Source organism: Lepisma saccharinum, chromosome 3, assembly GCF_977018435.1.
Source record: "Lepisma saccharinum chromosome 3, izLepSacc3.1, whole genome shotgun sequence".
Classification (NCBI taxonomy): domain Eukaryota; kingdom Metazoa; phylum Arthropoda; class Insecta; order Zygentoma; family Lepismatidae; genus Lepisma; species Lepisma saccharinum.
In genome coordinates this window covers 70777014-70797978 of record NC_139231.1, presented here as the reverse complement: position 1 = coordinate 70797978, position 20965 = coordinate 70777014, and the positions used below count along the sequence as shown (strand labels likewise).

General features: G+C 37.8%; 1 protein-coding gene across 7 annotated transcripts in view; it reads left to right on the top strand.

Annotated features, from left to right (window-relative positions):
• Positions 1–20965, top strand: part of Trmt61 (tRNA methyltransferase 61) — a 119951-nt gene that overhangs the window by 2963 nt on the left and 96023 nt on the right. For 6 of the 7 annotated variants that reach the window (XM_083118733.1, XM_083118737.1, XM_083118739.1 and 3 more), the window contains exons 2-3: positions 7147–7518; positions 20054–20320. In XM_083118733.1, the coding sequence (XP_082974859.1) occupies positions 7147–7518; positions 20054–20320 (639 nt within the window). Of the gene's footprint in view, positions 1–6491; positions 6840–7146; positions 7519–20053; positions 20321–20965 lie in introns of those variants that run through there. The other variant, XM_083118736.1, reaches the window with a different exon arrangement.

The following is a 20965-nucleotide window of genomic DNA, read 5'->3' as shown; positions in this document are numbered from 1 at the left end:
CCCTTATAGTAATATATTGGAGCATTCAATTTGTACTGTTTTAGTTCACTGAATCAGAAACTATTTAATATTTTCTGTTAACATAGTTAAGAGTTGACAGTCAAGGTCTCACACCTTGAAATAATTAAACTAAAAGCATACAAACCCGTGCTGCAGACCATTGGGGGGCCCAGGCCTACCTACCGACTGCAATTTCACCTGATCCTACTCTGAGTTGGGAGATCATACAACCAATTACGGGGTGACGTGTAGTCAGCACGATGAACCCCCAGTCGTTGTCGTAGGTTTTTATGACAGGGTTACGCTACTCATTCGTAGTTTCCCAATTTAATCATGATGGTGAGTGTTCACCAGTTTCATACACAGGCCGAAATCTCAATAGAAAAGCTGTTACGTTTCCCCAGGGAGACTCAAACCTGCACGCGTCCCATAGCCGGAGCCCAAAGCATGACCGTACAGCCAAAGTGTTGTACAGCCAAAAATACTATGTTCTGAAAAATTTGACCAACAGTTTGATTCTACTCTTGCTGGATGGCGTAACTACAGCGCCTTGAATAACGTTGTGTGGAATGTGGAGTGATTTGCTGACACGAAATGGCATTAATTTGGAAAGAAAAGTAAAATAAAATGAATAAATAAATAGCATGTGTGCGTAACACAAGAAGAAACGTTGCAATGTGATTCTGGACGTCAGGTCTTGGACTATGTATTAGAGTTTATTTTTCGATGTTATTAGAATATAAATAGTATCCTGAGATATTTCATACCAAGGCGACAAACCACAAGTGTCACTTGAAAGCGAGCAGTCGGTAATCAATGCAGCCTTTCGAACTGTAGGGACATAAGCTCTGACTGCACCGTTTCCTCAAGGAGATTTTAGACCAAAGCAACACATGACAAACGATACGAGGATTTCACACCAAAGCGACATGGGTCCTTTGGTCCAAGGCAACTTATTTACTGAAGCGAGACGCAACACATGTCGCTTGGAAACGAGCCAGTGAAGAGCAACATTTCACATTGTAAAGGCATGACAGGCAGCACAGGCTAGCGTTCGGTTGGTGAAATCCTCAAGCGATAAGTGTCGCGTGCCGCTTTGGTGCGCAATATCCCTAAAGCAAGATGCTCATTGCATCGTGCATGCGCAAACAACAAACCACGGCAACACGTTGCAAGCTATTGAGGAAATGGCCCAGTTTAAGTGACACACAAGCAACAAAGCTACAAGTGTGGCTTATCACAATTGGCAGCAAACGCTTGCAAATAGACTGAAGTACCATTTCAAGGCTGTCGCTTGTCACTTAGTACCGAAGTAACAAGTAGCATGCCAATACGACATATGAACGTGTCGTTTGCTGTTTCGACCCTCATGCGCAATGAATGTTATTTTACAGTCTGGAAGTGTCTGTGCCACTAGTCACATCAGTGTAAACATCCCGTGTCACTTGTCCCATTGGTCTGAAAGTTTCCTTACACTCATGTCGATGGCATTAAGGACGTTTTGTGGGTTTCCCCTTGTCGTTTCATGCAATCATCATTGCCGCGATTAGTTTAAAGCGGAAGAAAAGAAACAGTATATATAAAAAATATAAATGCTTCAGTGTGTATATCTTTAAAAGAAATGATGATGATAATAATAATTATGAACCTAATTCTTACACAAAAATTTAGTTACCAAGAGCATTCCACGTGTATTTTTTCTCCCTTATTATTAATGAAAGTATAACGATAACAGGACGTGGTCGACTGTCTAGAATGTTTGTTAATATCTTCGCGACCACTGTACTAAATATCATATCAATTATCACATTCATAGAAATGCTTCATGTAAAAGAATCAGATGTTACAGCGAAAACTCCATTTACTTCCATTATAAGCAGACTAATACCATGCACCGAGACCAACACTAGCACCTCTAGCGGTATCATATTCGAGTGGAACCAGCCAGAGAGCCCAGAACCATGCCGTTTTCCACACTACGTTATTCAAGGTTCTGTAGTGTAACAGTTAATAGATCTGTAATCAGTTCCCAGGGTTGCGCATTGCAATACTATACTAATGCTTGATAGCTGTGGTGGTTTAGTCAACCTCCGTGCAGAGGGGTTAGCACAACACCCTGCAATGCCAGGGGTCCCGGGTTCGAATCCTGGTTCAGACGTGGATGTTTGTCTCAATGAGAAAAGGGTGATACTACTGCTTAGCAGTATTACTTTTATTACGTAAAAAAAAGTAGACAGGCTGGCTGACTGCCATGCAGAAGACCCAGGTTCGAATCTTGGGATGGGTAATCTAAGGTCGTAATTTTTCCAGTCTTTTCGCTGCGTAAAGCAGATGTGGAACTCACCCAACCTCAAATCAATGGGTTCTGGGGGGTATAGGCAGCCGGAGTTTGGTTGTGATCACATCACCTCCAAAATGGCCAAGATCAATAATATGTCGGGCCCTACCCGCATATCCCCTGAATGTGCCTTCATGGGGCGGTGCTATATCAGGGTGGCCACTCTAGGACCATGATAAAATTCAAGTATAATTCCCAGTTTTCAAGGTGAACTTTACAAATATTGAAGGTCACCAGAAGATGTTTCCTCTTTTTCAACATTACACATTACCGCTTCTCAGCACCCACACACATACACATACAAATACAGGGTTATTATAAACGATTGACCAGATTTCATAAATTCACTGTAGCTTTATTATTTGACATATTGTCAAAAAACTTTTCAGACGTATAGAAAAACTCAAAAAGTTTTTTTGTGACATATTACAAGTGTTCTATATGTTCCCCCCAAGCAATTCTGCAAATATCAAGTCAATAATCAAGTTCTTCCAACACTCGGTGCAGCATGACCCTATCAATCCATTGAAAAGCACTGTTGATGTGAGCTCTCAGTTCTGTTAGGTTTGTTGGTAGCGGAGGCATAAACACTGTATCCTTCAAATAACCCCACACAAAAAAAATCACATGGGGTTAGGTCCAGAGAGCGTGGAGGCCATGGCAGGAATGGCTGATCATCATCCCCACCACGACCGATCCATCGGTTTGTCAATCTCCTGTTTAGGAATTTACGAACATCGAGATGGAAGTGGGGTGGAGTACCATCCTGTTGGAAGATGAAGTCCACACAATCTGTTTCCAATTCCAGCATGTCCAGATACACGTGTCCTGTCACGGTCTGTTCTGAGAAGAAAAAGGGGCCATAAACTTTACACCGTGAGACTACACAAAACACATTAACCTTTGGTGAGTTTTTAATGTGCTGCACCACAGCGTGGGGAGTCTCTGTCCCCCAGATTCGCACATTGTGTCTGTTCACTGCTCCATTCACAAAAAAAATGTTGCTTCATCACTAAAGATGAGTTTCTCACAAAACCCATCTTCTTCTTCCATAAGCTGTTGTAACTGTGCCGAAAATTCAAAGCGTATGACTTTGTCATCAGGCGTCAGGGCTTGTAGCAATTGCAAGCAGTAAGGCTTCTGCTTCAATCGTTTCCGTAAGATCTTCCAAACGGTAAGCTGTGGAATGTTCAGCTCTCTGCTTGCTTTGTTCGTCGACTTCTGTGGGCTTCGTGCAAAACTCGCTCGCACGTGCTCAACCGTTTCTTCAGTCACTGTAGGCTGACCAGTTGATTTCCCCTTACAGAGGCATCCTGAAGCTGTAAATTGTGCATACCATCGCCGAATGGACTTGGCAGTTGGTGGATCTTTGTTGAACTTCGTTCGGAAGTGTCGTTGCACTGTTACGACAGACTGATGTGAATGAAACTCGAGCACAACATAAGCTTTCTCTCTGCCTGTCGCCATATTGATTAAATGCTCACTGCTGCGCTCTCGTGGCAGAAATCCCAAGCGAACCTGCAACACAAAAAAACTTTTTGAGTTTTTCTATACGTATGCAAATTTTTTTGACAATATGTCAAATAATAAAGCTACAGTGAATTTATGAAATAGGGTCAACCATTTATAATAACCCTGTATATTAACAATATAAAGGGTCTGTGTCATTCCAATGTATCCAAAAATTCTAAATCAATTCAAATAAATGGCACATATGTATATTTCAAATATTAAATTTAAGGTGCGGACTTTATATTTGGATTTCACATATTCAGACTTGAAATACATCTACAAACACAAGTTACTAATGTTACAGGATATACTAATGTACGAAAAATTGTTAAATGTATAAGAATTTTAAGCTGAAATTTACCTATTGAACTTCAGGATATATTATCTTGCAATAATCTTCCATCTATCAGATAGATTGTTCTACAAAGGACACTAAGAAAGTAAAAGGATCAAGAGAGTTCAATTTTATTTTTCATGTAGCTTTCTTTTCCGTCCTTGATAAAAATAAAATTGATCGGTTAAAAACTTGCCTCAGAGCATTTATAAATTCAATGGGATATGGTTTGATTGATTGAGTTGGTGTTTTAAGTCCATTTTATGCACAGAAAGTCTAATTGGGACTGGAGCTTCAGTTAAAAGTGGGATCCGAACCACTATGTGCCTCCACCAGTATTGAACCCGGGACCCCTTGATTAAGAGGCGACGATGCTACCACTGCACCATCGGGGATGCCCTCAGTGGGATATGGATTTAATAAATGTTGCAATTTTTCATGTCTAAGGAGAAAAATTCATGCAGAGTTCCTGGAGCCAATTATTCACGCATAATTCCCAGAATTCAAGGAATTCCCGGTGAGTAGCCACCCTGGATATGCAACTTATACAACTATACAACATACGGTAGCTGCACACACACTTTTAAATCTGCTTCAATACAGTTTGTTCACAGTTGTGTTTTCCCATTATTTTTGTGGATGTTTCAAGTTTAAATATCTCCCCTGTGTATTAACCATGCCAAAATTATAAGGCTGACATATTTAATTGTCTTGACTGATTTCATCCAAATTGAATACTCTATCCATCTGGTTGCTATGAAACTAACAGTTCCCATGGATAAAACATTAATGTCCCCCATTTGGATCCCAACATACATATGCACTATATTGTTAAAAAAATATATTTGTCAAACCATAGCTTAAGAAATGGCCTAAAATATTTAAGTATCTTTTCTCAATGTCCAAAAATGTAGTTTAGGCAGATATTTGAAAGTGGCATCAGAATTTGGAGCTACCTCAGAAAATGAAACATCAATTTTTCATCCACCATCTTCACATGCTTTCAACAAATGCAAATAAAATCATTCCCTGGGTGTATCTATTTGTGACATGAATTTCAGCTTAAAAATTCTAAAATTGCTAAAGATATCGTGGTCTCAAAAGTGGTGACCCTCCCGAAACCACACACTATATTACAGGTTTTTTTTTATTAAAAACTTCAAGCTCAAGTAATGTCCTAAGGTAGCCGAGACTTGGTTTTCTTAATCTACGAAAATCTAACCTCAAATATTTGCATAACTTAAAGCTCGCAAGGAATGTAAATTAGTCTGTTTTCCACCATCTTTAAACATGGTGACAATTTTTTCTCCAATACAATATGACACCAATCCTTTAAGTTATCTTGTAACTCTAAAAATTCCAACTCAAGAGGTTTATTTTTATGCCAAGATGTATGTTTGCGATTTTATCCCCACTCCTCTCCTAAACTATGAAATATAATTTTTAAAATTTTACTGCAAAATTGCGGACCGACTGATTATTTACAATGACTGAGTACCAGCCTGGCTGGTAATAGAAGACCAAGAGCACAGGCATAGGTGAGACACCGCCTGATTGGCCTGACACCCACACCAGACTTCTTAAAAACTGGTTACATACTAATCTTTGCATTTCCAATTTAATTATCAGTGAACAACCACTTATGCATCCAGATATATAGTTGCAGTGTCATTCTGGGTGGGTAGGGGAGGTTCTTTTTGTAGTGTTATACGAGGTGTGACACAAATAAACGGGATAATTCAGTCTACTTGCAGAATGAGTTCTCCGCGATGTTATCACCTTCAAAGTAGCCCCCTTCGGCATTCACACACTTCTGCATTCGATGCTGCCATTGTTGGTAACATTTTTGAAATTCCGTTTCAGTAAGGTCCTTTGGGAGCTATTTCGTTTTTGCCTTAACGTCTTCAACTGAGGAAAAATGGGTTCCTTAATGCCACATTTAACCCTAGGAAATAAAAAAAGTCACATGGGACTAAGTCTGGGGAATAAGGAGGATGCTCCCATCACAGTAATGTTTTTGCTGGTCAGAAACTGCTTGACAGATAGCACCTTGTGTCTAGTTTTTGGTCATCTGAAAGAACTTTTGGTACAACCTTCGCACAAATCTTCCGCATGTTCAATTCCTCTGTTAAAATGCATCAAACAGCTTCCCTATCCAAGTTAACTAACTCAGCCTCTGCACGAACACTCAATCTTCGGTCACCTCATATCACTTCACGAACTCTTGCAATGTTTTGTTCTGTAATCGCAGTTTGTGGGAACCCTGTACGTTCATTGTCATCCACACTGTCCCTTCCCTCCGAAAACCGTGGGAAGGTGTCTGTCAAATGGGTTCCCAAAGCTCTGAATGCACCACAGAGACAACAGCGTGACTCCTGCAACACCACAACCAGGATCCAGAAGGCTTCATATCCAAACTTGTGACTGTCAACGAGACTTGGCTCCATTACCATGAACCAGAGACCAAAGCCCAAGAAACCTCTGCATGGACATCATTTGCAGACATTGAGGACCTGCGAGCAGCTGTCCGGCCAGACAAACAGAGTGGTTCCAGGAGGGCCTGGAGAAGTTGCCACACCGCTGGAGTGAGTGTATAGAGCTGAAGGAGACTACATTGAGAAGGTGGACATCTCTACAGAGGTGTAACTATTCTGTGTGAGTGCTAAAAAAAAAAAAAAAAAAAGTATAAATCAATATGGAACACATTTGCATTTTCTGCTAATTTCAGAATGACAATTAAATATATTAATTTTGTATTTTCTTGTTTTGTATAGTATTGAGTTTAACAAGAGTTCAAAATTTTATTGCCAGGTGGAATCCAGGGGCAAATTGCCCTCTTGTCCAATGGGCCAATATCTCCTTGGACGCACATCATTAATTGCAAATAGATAATAGTTTCAGAGTTTGTAAATTTTGAAATTGGATTATATGAGGTTCAATAATCTAGTGCATTTAATTCCAGGTTCATTTGTGGAAAGAATGAGTTTCTCACAGTACAAGGAAGCCATTGAAGAAAATGACACCGTTATTCTGTATCTGAACATCCACAGCATGCACGCCATTCAGGTGCAGCCTAGGATAAAAAACAAAAAAGGAGATTTTGTAGAGAATGTGTTCCAGACCACTTACGGTGCACTCAAAGTATCATCATTGATTGGGAAGAAGTTTGGGTCAAAGGTGCAGCTGTCTAGAGGCTGGGCATATGTTCTGCATCCAACGCCTGAGCTATGGACTTTGACGCTACCCCATCGCACGCAAATAATCTACACCCCAGACATTAGCATAATAATTCTTCAGCTTGAACTGAAACCTGGCAGTGTCGTAGTGGAGTCTGGTAAGTTGGAATTTTATTATTTGCGTAATAGTACATTAATGTGTGTGGCTTAATTTTGATGAAGGACCCTTTTCAGCTTGAAACTTTCCTGGTGGAAAATGGCAAAGAGTTTTTCTCCTGGTACCTTTGATCTGATTGCTTTTGCTGTTTTTTAAGGGCAATTTCTTCGTAGCACCTTTTTCTTTTCATGTGGTGCTGGCTAATTTAAAAAACTCAACCTGAAATCAGTAGCAGGCATAAAAATTACAGGAAATTTTCTTTGCTTTTCTCAATATTTTAGCCATTTACATAACTAGCTTGTAGTGCTTTTAGATTTAACAAAAATCAGAAAAATATATAGAACTGAATGAGAGGAAGTTGGTACACTTCTGTTCAGAGAAAGTGGCACACTCGTTTGAGTTGAAGTCCAGCTTCGGAGCCGATCGAATCCGGCAGTACAGCCGAAGTAAAGGTCCGGAAAAAAGTTGCTTACCACTAAAGTTTTTCGCCACATGCAGGGAATTTTCTGAGTTTCCAGGTGAAAGAAAAAGGTTACAGGAAAACCTTACATTGCCATTATTAATCCAATGCAGTGTCCCAATTTTACATTCGAACGGCAGGGAAAATTTTCCGAAAAAAAGTGTCCAAAAACTCAGTATTCCATAACTAATCTAAAAAAAAACAGCCTCAGTTTCTTCACTTGCGAAAAAGCTCATATTCATTTGAATGCAAAAGGGAGTGGATGCTGGTTCAATTTCCCCCTTCCCCTAGCATAACGTAACAGCAAAGTCAACATTCACCCAGATGACCCAGGTCCAAATTCCGGCCTGTACCTGGATGTTTTTGGCAGGTGTCCCTTCATCAATTTTCTCATATCATTTGTCATCATTAGAGCCCGGAAGTTGAGGCATTTATTTTCGTTAAAATAGGCTGGCAAAAAGGCATTTATAATGTGGTAAATAGGCACTAAAAATGAAAAAAAAGGCAAAATAAACCGAAAAAAGGCACATTTGGAAGTCGCTTTCTTTTATCTATAATTTCTGGCAAAATGTTAAAATCTACATTGGGAAGAGCATTTCAATTTTCTCCGTCTTGATTGCACATAACTACAAGGTGCTTTTTTTAAGTTCTCAACATTCATTGATAGTCGTCTGTCAGAGAGTGTGTTTTTCAAAATAGAAAATGATCTTTCTACTTCGACAGAAGTTACTGAAGCATACATAAAACAAGCTAATGTAGCTGGACTCATTTTGGTAACAGCATTTTCACCTTTTAGAATATCACAAATTGTTTTCAATTGTTTCAGGTCCTCATTTGCACTCACTACCCGTTTGCACTTTTCCGCAACAGCTGACCCCTTTTCTCCTGGCACTTCCATCATATGCTGCATAGATTCCTCGTAGATTTTCATGGATGCTATAATTGTAATTGTCTCTGGCAATGCACCATAATGTGCAAAAATAAACTTGAATAGCACAGGAGTTTTTCCACTTCAAGAATTGAAGCTGCTTCATTTTCTGGAAGAGCATCTATCATCTCACTGATTTTTCAAGGTTGTTAGCATAATATATAGCTGCTGATATCCAGGTTCCCCATCTGGTCAAGACTGGTTGCGGAGGTAAACTAAGCTCAGACGCAACTTCCTTAAATTTTCGGGTTCGAGAGGGAGATTTCAGAAATATTTTCTTTGTGTTCGAAATCAACCTCTCCACTTCAGCAGTCAATCATGCACAAGGAAATGTTAACCGAAAGGCAATATCCTTACTGACCATGAAATACATTTTTCTCACACTTTTCTCCTTCAGCAATGTTGAAACATGCATGAGTTCAATATTACTTAAATAAGGCGAAAATTATTCACATAATAAATGGAAGAAAAATAAATGCCAGCAACGTTTTTTGGGAGAAAAATAATTTATATACACATTTTTATATAAAAAAAAAATGGTCAAATTTCATTGAAAAAGGCAAAAAAAGGCATTATAATTAAAAATAGGCAGCGGGGTCCCAAATAGGCAAAATGAAAAGGCTTCTAAAACCTTCGAAACAACATAAGAAACGTATATCCGGAAAAATTTTATCAATATATGCAGTAGATAAAAAGAGGCATTTTGCCAAACTTCCGGGCTCTAGTCATCATCGTCGCGACTAGCCAAAAGTTGTAGACATACGACGCTAAAGAAGATAAATTAAATCAAATTGAGATTCAAAATGCAGACGACAAAATAAACAATCCAAAATAATAGAAGTGTATCTCTTTCTGTAACGGCACTGAATTACTTAAATTCAGGATCACATTCATTTCTTTTTCTTACATGTGCCTACTGCTTTCCTAGCATGTAATTGAACACAAGAGTAAGATAATAATGTTTAAAAAATCAGTAAAGCCCGAATGAATATCTTCTTAGATTCCCGAATAACGGCTCTTCTTCGTGAAATAAACAGTTTAAAAATATAATAATATTTGCACAGTTTTATAATTAAATTCATCGTCACATAGCAGAATCCGCTATGTTTACGGAAACTAGAGAACCGTAATCATTTAGGGTTGGAAACACTAACCCTGCACAAGACAACGATGTCCAATCGTTTTCATTAATTTCCAGGCATAACTTTTACTTTATTCTATGAGCAATGTGTGCACAGCATAGAGACACTATCAAATGAAACATATTGCTTTCAAATTAATGTAATTCAGGAGAAGCAACATCAAATGTTTCGAGCTGGTCAGGCAAAGATGCACTCTTATGAAGAAATAACCCAAATAGGTTGGTTTACTCACTGTGGCTTGTGTCCATGTCGGTAAAATGTCTGCTTCTTAAGTTGAAATCCTAGGTTCAATTCCCTGCATGCTCAAAGTATTTTTTTTTTTTCAAATGGGTGCCACAAAAACTATTTCATTGCTTCATACTTTCTTGTTGTTCGTTTGGCAAGAAGAAAATAAATGTTAAAACAATTACGCTTTTTGAGCTTGTGATATAAATTTGAGTGTGGAAGCTATTTTTCTTTATTGTGTTGTTGCTAAAACTCCATGCCTTTGAAAATCACTGCTGCAATCTCCTGGTAATAAGTCCCTGTTTAAGACAAAACATTAATCTTCATTGAAACAAAGTCATGGAAATTAAGTGCGAAATATTTTGTTACATCAGAAAGTTTTTAAAACGTGTTCCGTTATTCGTGCGCCACTTCCTCATTTCACACACACAAACACAGCCTGGGTGCACACTCATTTTGATGTCAGTAATTTCTGCATGCGAGAAGGAATTTCCTTCAGAAAATTGTATAGACATTCTTGTATGTCTGGTTGAAGATGTTATTACTATAAGGACAAGAAATTACTTTTCAGTAAAATTATCGACCAAAATGGCATTTATTTGACGTTTGCTTAAGGAACAAGTGAAAATTCTCTTTGTTTGAGAATTCAGTATTTAAATCTAAAGTATGAAATAATTGTAATTTGTATTCTCTGATATTTTTCTTATTTTTTCAATATTATGAGACAGCAAAACAAGTTTGCTTCGTGAGGTATTCTTGGCAAACAATATATATAATAGCTAAATGTTCACAAATCCATGGTGGTGAACAGTGGTTCGGATGGAACAACTATAAAAAATATAAGCTTAGATCCGTATTCAAGACTCCAGTTTTGCAACATAAACTCTCAAAGAGTGTAGTGTGATGTGTAGACAGATTTTCGAGACATTGTGCAGGATAAAAAGATCACATTGACAGAAGGATTTCCTTTTTAAGATAAAAGTATTTTTAAAATAAATAGATAATTTTGTTGTTTTGTGTGTATATTTTCCCGAAAATGGATAAATATAAGTTTCTCTTTGGCACTACGTTTGGACGTTGAAGTTTGGCCATTGAATAGAAAGTTGGTGGCTGTCGTAATGCATTAATCGTAATAATCGCCAAATTAAGTTGAAATAATGAAGTCTAGTTTCATAACCTGTCACTTGACACTGTTCACCGTGAAAAAAATAATGATCTCACCAGGGTTCGAACTCACGTCACGTAGTTCCACTCTTCTAATTTATAAGAGTAAACACGTCTCAGCCCCATGACACATGCACGCCATACACAGTGTGTGTGCGTAGCAAACTGTGGGAGAATTTCGCTCTTGCTGCCTGATAGAGAAGGCACGTCGGACAGGTTCGGCATAATCACGTGATTTCTTACCTTCTTTTTGTAGCGCTGTGGCCACAGTGCGAGGAGACGAAGGCTGCATTATATAACTTACTGACGGATTACATTTGTTTTATTTTACTTCGCTTTTCTTCCACTTTTGGTTAATCGTGATGATTAGGATGAATGGTGATAAAGTGAAACTGATGCAATCACAAACACAAATGAACAGCATACACATGTAAGTCCGGAAGGGAGCAAGCCAGCGTGCCTCCCCATGAAAAATATATATCAACATACTTGGATAGTAAGTACCGAAAGGGTGTAAAAAATAAAGTAAAATAGTTTCTTTCCCTTTTTTATTTGCATTGCATTCTACAGACCTTAAACTACTTTTCTACGTAATTTCCATCATTGTTCAAGCATTTGTCGTAGCGTGGGACTAGTTTTTATATCCCATCATCATAGAATGTTCCCGCTTGTGACGAAAGCCATGCACTGCTGCTTCGACGTTGTGATCCTCGTCGAAACACTGACCAGCAAGAAACTTCTTCTTCAGATGAAGAAAGAGATGGTAGTCACTTGGTGCCAAGTCAGGGCTGTTGGCGGATGAACAAATTGTTTCCAGCCGAATGATGTGATGACATTTTGAGTTTGTTGGGCCATATACGGACGAGCATTCGTGAAGCAACACAATGCCTTCAATAAGCATTCTGCGTCTTTTGTTTTGAATTGCACGACGCAGCCGGATTAATGTGTCACAGCAGGCATCTTTGTTGATGGTCTGTCCTCTAGGCAAGAATTCAAGCATTCTTGCATTGAGAAAACAAATCACAGACCGGACTTCACAGTCGGCAGGTCAATTGATTTTCTTGAACATTTCAAACCTTCAGAAAACTACGAAGAAAAAGCATGACCTGCTCCCACGTGTGCCTGTGGCTAACTAACAGATGAAGGACGTCAGCGAGAACTCGCAGGGTCGCGACTGCATCTCTACAGCCGCAATATTTGCAAACGGTACTTACTTTATGAATACGCCTCGTAATATACGTTGCACACATATAATTTCATTTCAGTCACAGTACTTTGTGTTCATTATTGTTAGGGTGCTGCAGGGACGTGACAACTTCTAACTGAAAGAGTGTTTTTTGAGCAGGCAACAAAATTCAGGGTGGGAAAACTTGACTCATTTGCCCCCCCCCCCCTAAAGAAATCGTGCTTGTCTCTTCTACGAACGTCCATGAGCACAACACAAATTACTGGCTGTGAGTCCAGACATCAGAGCCTCGTTTGTATGCAAAATGCTGCTCATTTGTAACAATGAGCAAAATATTCCATGGAAATAACATATCAGAGATTATCTGCAAATCAGAGATGTCACTTGCAGAGGATAATGTGGGAACCACATATTTGTTTGTGCTCATGATCATTGACTGAGAACACTGTCTTATTATTATAATAATTATTATTATATAGCATTCACGGTTCAGGGACATTTTGTCGTGCATTCTTCCTTGAAAGCAGAAGTAAAGAAAAATTGTGTTGCTGGATTGTGGCCCATCGTTTTGGTGAGGTATTTCCTTTTATATTTTGCATTGAGACATTTCTTCTGTAAAGTAAGTTACATTGAGAATGATTCTTTATATTGAATCAAGATTTCAGTGGATTGAATACACGTGTGAGAGAGATAACATAGGGTATATTTTTTTATTTATACATGGTGATATTATATGGAGTACATGCATATGTAGGTATGAATGTATATGTGTGTGTGGAGAAGTTAGCTTGCAGGTGACAAAAATTAGCAACTGGAAAGGAATTCCCACTTCAAATAGGTCATTCACGATTATTTTAATTTGAACTATGAAGACATTATGCCCTAATATTCCCTATCTACATGTGTGGAGAGGTTCGCTAGGACTGGTCAAGAAATAATCTACACTCCAATGTCTTAGGATATCGGATAATTATTTTGGATGAGTCAGACCTCTATCTATCGGCCATCATTCATCCTCATCGTTGAGATTTGTCCTGCATGCAAGAAAACCATGTGCAATTTTTAAAAGAAAATACAAAAAACTTGAGCCACACACATGCGAGTCGCCCCTCCTGCAATCTGCACACACTTCGTGGCAAAAAATGACCCAGTTTCATTTCCTCGTATGGAAAAGTCAGTAAGTAGCTCATAACATTAAGATTATGATTACTCAAACTTAGCATATCTGCAAAAAGTGAACTTCAAAAAATATCTTATATCTCGTGCACTTTTAGGTGCACGTATGAATTAATGTGTATTATTTTATTTATAATTCTGTGCATATCTGGGTGCTGGTGTCCATGTCGATTTCAAGCAAAGCACATTTCCTTTGATGTCAAGGGCATTAGTACCTTTAGAAAATTTTCTAAGAACGGGCAAAATCTGTAAATTGTTTGTGAAGGGACACCTGCAAAAAAACATCCAGGTCCAGGCCGGAATTTGAACCCGAGTCATCTGTGTGAATTTTGACTTTTGCTGTTACGTTATGCTGAGGGAAGGGGGCAATTGAACCAGCATCCACCCTTTTTGCATTCAAATGAATATGAGCTTTTTCGCAAGTGAAGAAACTGAGGCTGTTATTTTTAGATTAGTTATGGAATACTGAGTGTTTGGACACTTTTCTTTGGAGAATTTTCCCTGCCATTCGAATGTAAAATTGGACACTGCATTGGATTAAAAATTGCAATGTAAGGTTTTCCTGTAACCTTTTTCTTTCACCTGGAAACTCAGAAAATTCCCTGAATGTGGCGAAAAACTTTAGTGGTAAGCAACACTGCACAGTGCACTTTTTTCCTAACCTTTACTTCGGCTGTACTGCCACACTCGATCGGTTCCGAAGCTGGACTTCATCTCAAACGAGTGTGCCACTCTCTCTGAACAGAAGCGTACAAGCTGTGACTCTTTCAACATACCACAAATGCATGAATGTCTTTCAGAATAGCAACATTTGTCATTTTTACACTGTTTTACAAGTCTTATCGGTAAGGGTGAGATTTTTTCCCCGTTGAATCTCTGAGCAGTGTTTGTCACAATTATATGGACCTCCTTCTCTGAAACTTATATTAAGGAAGTGCATTCACATCAAGAAAGATTATGTAATTTTTGTATGATGATTCTATTGTGCAAACAAGGTATCTACTAACTGAATAATTGAATTCTTGGAATTGTGCATGAATTATCTTCACAGCCATGAAATTCACTTCTCCCACCCCCATTTTTTGTTTTCCTAGCTGTTGCTTCTAGCTTCATTGAAGGTCTATATTATTACTTTGAGATGTAGTCTAGGGGGAGGGGTAACTATTTTTGACTTCATAAATGAGACAATCAGTGTTATTCCTTTAATGAGCTATTTATTATTACTTGGATTTCTTGATAATTGGTGAATTCTAGTATCATCTTTTTAAACTTTTAAATTGGGATCAGTATTAATGTTTACATTAATTGACTATTATTTTAGACAAGTATGGTGACATGGTTGCTTAATTTTGGATATCAAGGAGGTGAGTGAGAGATAGTCTTATTAGACATCCAAGGGTCAAAGAGTTGATTATAATTTGCTCCTATCTTGATTGTAGTTTTTTTATAGTATGGAAGGGCCGGGGAGGGGGTCCATAGATGGTTCACATATTTGCTGGTCCCCGTGGTGGAGTGGTTAGCTCATCGTGCTACGGCGCCAGGTGTCCCAGGTTCGAATCTGGCCTGGGCATGGATGTTTGTGAGTGTCCATTCATCAATTTCATCCTATCATCACTCATCTTCATCTTCACAAATTAGCCAAAAGTGTCACTAAAAGGGAAGTAAAATAAAGAAAATCATTCAATCAATCAATGGTTCACATACTTAGTGGGATAACTTGGTCATAGAGTACCAACTCTGTTAGAAAATGTACCGTTATTAAAAATTTGAATTATTATCTGTGTGTGTTATATTTCACACTACTTCGTCATTTGTATTTTGGTTATTGTAGCTATGAGAATAAGCAAAAGCACCCATGTTAAAGCTGGGACTCTCCAACTTGGGAACTTAAGTGGTGAGATGAAAGTCAGTCACTTAATGTGGTCTGCCACGAAACTTTGTACGGTACATTATCACTTTTGTCTTTCCTTTATAGACACAGTGCTCTAGAACACCATTGAAGCCCCAGGACATCACAATGCACAGTTATTTTCTAGATCAAGGATTGCCTAAACATCAATGGTTAATGGTAGCACACAGATATTGTCAGTGACTTGTATATATTTGGTGCCTTCAGCAATCAAATGATTTTGCATTGTCACTTCTTCATGCTTATTGAACACCACCATAAGCAGCGGAAGCAATAATATTAATTCTCTGAATGTTAATGAGAGTGGTTCATTATTAGCATGCAATGTTAATTGGATATTATCCATTGTCTAGCATTTTTTTATGTATACTTATTCTAACACTACATTTCGAGTGAGCACCTCTTTGCTCATCTTCAGGTAAACAAATTTATTTTTAGTGGTAGAAGGAAGCAAATATACAATAGACCTGTGATTTTACTAAAAATCTGGTGTGCTAACCAACTACTCTATAGGCCTATTGTATGTTCAATTCCCACCACCACCAAAAGATCACCTGAAGATGAGAGAAGGGGTGTTCTCTTGAGACATGTTAGGATAGATATAAGATTAGAAGCACTAGCAATGGATAGATCCAATTAACATTGCTTGCTAAGCAATAACAACAATAATTCTCCAATGCACTAGAATAAATCTGTCTGAAATGCATCTAAATATTCACATGTTTTCCAATGAACATAATGAACTTGTGTCTAATCAGTAAAGATGGGGGAGAAAACCTTATGCTTCAGTTATGACTATGGCCAAGGACTTTATGTCCTATAAAACTTGAAAATATATAAAAATGGAAAAATATGTCATGAAAAATTAAAAATATGTCAGAAAAATTCAGAAGTATCCCCAGTAAAGCCAAAAATATGCACAACAGTACTTTCGAATGTCTCATTATATGGGATGTCAGTATCTTCCAGGAAAGATCGACTATGATGGGGGTGGGGTATTAAATGAAGTCAGAATCCCTTTAACCATATAATGTAGTGGGAAAATACTGACAATATATTTATTTATTTAATTAAAGTTTTAGATACAGTACTGAAAGACCATTTTATACTGAAACTGTAACAACAAGAAGAAAATAACAACAATAATAAAAATAAAAATAGCAACAACAAAAAAAGACCATACAAGATGGCAGACGAAAGAAAGAAATTGTTACACGTACATTCTTAGTGATTGTCGGAACCTGTGTTCTGACAAGAAAATATCGGTATTTACAGGCAGGTTATTATATAAGTGGGGGAGCCTATAGTAAAGAGACCACTGTAGGAGGGAGAGCCTTGTAGCAGGAATGTGAAAGAGCTTTACGTTGCGAGTTGGCCGTGAAAGGTACTCGTAGATGAAATTGGTTGATAAGGAATTCGGTTTTAATTTTGCCATTATTGATTTTATGCAAAAATTTCATGTCTGCTAGTTCGTGACGAGTGTGTGGTGACTGGATCTTCAAAATAGACATAATATCTGTTTTATGGAGGTGTGTCAGAGAAGGAATTCTATGGCGAGCAATGGCGAGGAAAAAGCTGAGGACAGAATCAATCCTGGAAAGATTAGTTTTAGAAGCCATAGTCCAGATGGTGGAGCAGTATTCAAGAATGGGAGAGATAAAGGATTTGAAAAATATGCTAATAGCTGATTGGTTTTGGATTTCAGGGAACCTGTACAGAATACCAAGGAGACGCATGGCTCGTTCAGTAGTATATGTAATGTGATCATTGAAGTTTAGCTTTTCATCGATGATAACACCAAGATCTTTTTGAGAAGAAACATTTTTGATGGGACAGTTTTCGAGAGTATAAAGAGAGATCAGTTTGTTCCTTTTTAAGGAAATGGTGAGGCAGGAGCATTTCTGAGGGTTCAATTCAAGTTTCCACTGGCGACACCACACAAGTAGTTCTGTAAGAGCTTGTTGTAGGATTAGTGAATCGCGTTCCGATGAAATTTCTTTGAAGAGTTTACAGTCATCGGCAAAGAGAAGTACATTTATGGGAAGAGAAGACAGTCTGTCTGGCAGGTCATCCATGTAAAGAAGGTACAAAAGTGGGCCTAAGACACTCCCCTGGGGGACACCGGACAGGATGGGTAGAAAGCTGGAAGAGGAGCCAGGGAGGATAACACACTGCTCTCGTGCATGCAGATAGTCTGTTAACAAAGATAGAAGTTTACCGTGGATGTGAAATCTGGATTGTAATTTATGAAGAAGGAGATTATGGTTAATTTTATCGAAAGCTCTTGAAATGTCCAAATATATAACGTCAAGCTGGGAATTGTTTGAGATAGACTGAGTAGCATGAGAAAGTAATACCGATAGATTGGTCAAGCAAGAGCTGCCTGGAAGAAAACCATGCTGAGCAGTATTTATAAGGGAGGATGTGAACTTCAGCAACCTGTCTTTTGATTATTTTCTCACAGATGATAGAGAGAGGTGACAAAAGAGAGATTGGTCGATAAGATTTTACAGAATGTTTGTCTCCAGATTTATAGATCGGTACAACATTATCACGTTTGAACAGTTCAGGAAACACACCTGCATAAAACACTTGTTTAGTAAGAGACACAGAGGGTGAGCCAGGGAGTCAGCAGTGTTGCGAAGGAAAATTGTCGGAATTTCATCGGGGCCTAAGGACCGGCGCAACGGCAAAGAAAGGAGGAGAGATTTGACTTCTTGAGGGCAGGTTTTAACTGAGGAGAGAGTGTGGGAACTACCAGACTTAACATGAGGAAGAGGTTCGGAAACTGTCTCTGAGGAGAAATTTTCATGAAAAAAAGTGTTAAAAAGTTGTGCTCTTTCGTCTCCAACAGCAGTGTCAGAATTATTTACAATTTCCATAGGCACACGAGGATTCTGTTTTCTCGAATTTAATAACGAGTAGAACTTCTTCGGTTCAGCAACACACTCGGCTGTTATGTTATTTACATATTCAGTATACCTTGTTTTGAGTAAATATTCAGGTTCACTGCAATTACCCAAAATGTTATTTGCTATTATGTGAGATTTACATCTTTGTGTAAAGTAAAGCATAATTGGCAGCTCGCTATAGAAAAGGGGGAATTTTTGTTCTGTACTAGTTGGTAAGAAGATGACATCTGCTTTAATTTCTTTATTCGTAATTTTCTTATCCTGCCATCGATAATATGAACTATCCGTTGTGCTAAAGGTATGAATTATAAAATAAAAATAAATAAAGTATAAAATAACCGATTATATGCAAGACAATTACGAAATTATACAGAAATATGTCTTATTATGAGAAAATTGAAGAAATATGTTGTAAAAACACGACATTGGTAAAATATGTCAAAATATGTCTTATCAAGTTTGTCTATTTCGACTGATTTTCATCAGATATGTAAATATCTCACCCCAGTATACGATCTGATGCCAAATAAAATATATGTTATAACTAGGGCCCGGGACTTTATGTTATAACATATTTTTCATTTGGCTTCGGATCTAATATTGGGGTGAGATCTTTACATATCTGATGAAAATCAGCCGAAATAGACAAACCATATTTTGACATATTTCACCAATTTCGCATTTTTACAACATATTTCTTCAATTTTGTTGTAATATTCTTTGCCTTTTTCGCTTTTCACAAAAATCAGTCAAAAGTAAAAATAGCATTCGGTACATTACAGCCCCTACTCTAGTCTATCGGGTATGGGAGAAATTCAAGAGTACTGTTGTGCATATTTTTGGCTTTATTGGGAATATTTCTGCATTTTTCTGACATGTTTGTAATTTTTCATCACATATTTTCCAATTTATATGACATAATTACATACATATTTTACAGTTTTATAGGACATAAAAGTCCCGGGCCCTAGTTATAACATAAAGTCCTGGGCCTTAGTTATGACTATCCAGCCATTTCAACTATTTGTATCCAGTAACTGAGAGAGCTACAAAGATAAATTTTGGTAGACCTACCAAATAGTAGCTCAGGGCAACATAAATTAATTTGATCAAACTCTCTGGCCTTAAGACAACAATCAATCTAAAGTAAATGTGAAAATATAAACTTTTCTTGAGTTAAAGACCTTCCAAATAAAAGTTTAACATGGTAACTTTTTATTGGTCTAAAAATAATAGTTTCATTACCAAACCAAACAAAATTGTTATAAAAAATGCACTCTTGGTAGTTTGCCGTATATATTTCCAAATGCGGAAAGTAGCTACATGGCTCAGTTAGTTTGACCATCTCTGCGTTAGATATTAATTGTGCGTAATGATACTTAGTTGAGTAGGATACTAAACATTGTGTTCTAAAACATGGCTTGATTGTTGCAGGTACAGGGAGTGGATCTCTGTCGCATGCTCTAATCCGGAGCATCAAACCCGAAGGCCACCTCCACACGTTCGACTTCCATTCTCACAGAGTTGAAGTGGCAAGACAGGAGTTCGAGTCCCATGGTTTAAGCAGCTACGTAACTGTGGAACAACGGGACGTGTGCCAGGATGGGTTCGGCCTGGACGATGTAGCAGATGCAGTGTTTTTAGACCTTCCACATCCATGGGAAGCTGTCCCTCATGCGGCAAGAGTGATGAAGACAACAGGTAAGTGATTTTCATTTGTGTGGATCATGATTCATTATCATCCTGAGAACTTATATTGCAATGAAGGCATATAATTTTGAAATTTGACCATTATTATTACATGTATTTTACCACTTGTTGAATTGTATTTAGGTTATCCTTGCCAGTAAGGTATGCACTGACCAGAATTGAAACCCATAGCCATTAGTAAATTACGCTATGCAACACAAACGAATGAAGTTTTTTTTGTTTATGAAATTTTTTAAAAAAAATTAAACAATAATTTTGCATTATATACTTTTATATTTGTATTTAATAACAGGGAATTTAACATTATGAGTACATAATGTATGATACTTTAATTATTCTATTATGGAAAGAACTTCTAACAAACTATCACAAACTAAACTCCATGGGCAGCTCAAGGTAAAATTTTCACCTGGACAAGATGGATTTTTGGCACAGCCTACTTTCCAACCTGGCTCTTCTACCCCAATGAAAATTACCATATCACATATTTGGGGCATTCCACGAAAAGTGGTCCTTCTCCATGTGAATAACAAAATGAATTAATATGGAAAATATTATTGTTTTTAATTGCATTCATGTTTAGATGTTTGTGAATGCATATAATTTGCACATTTCACCAATATAGTTACTGGCCTA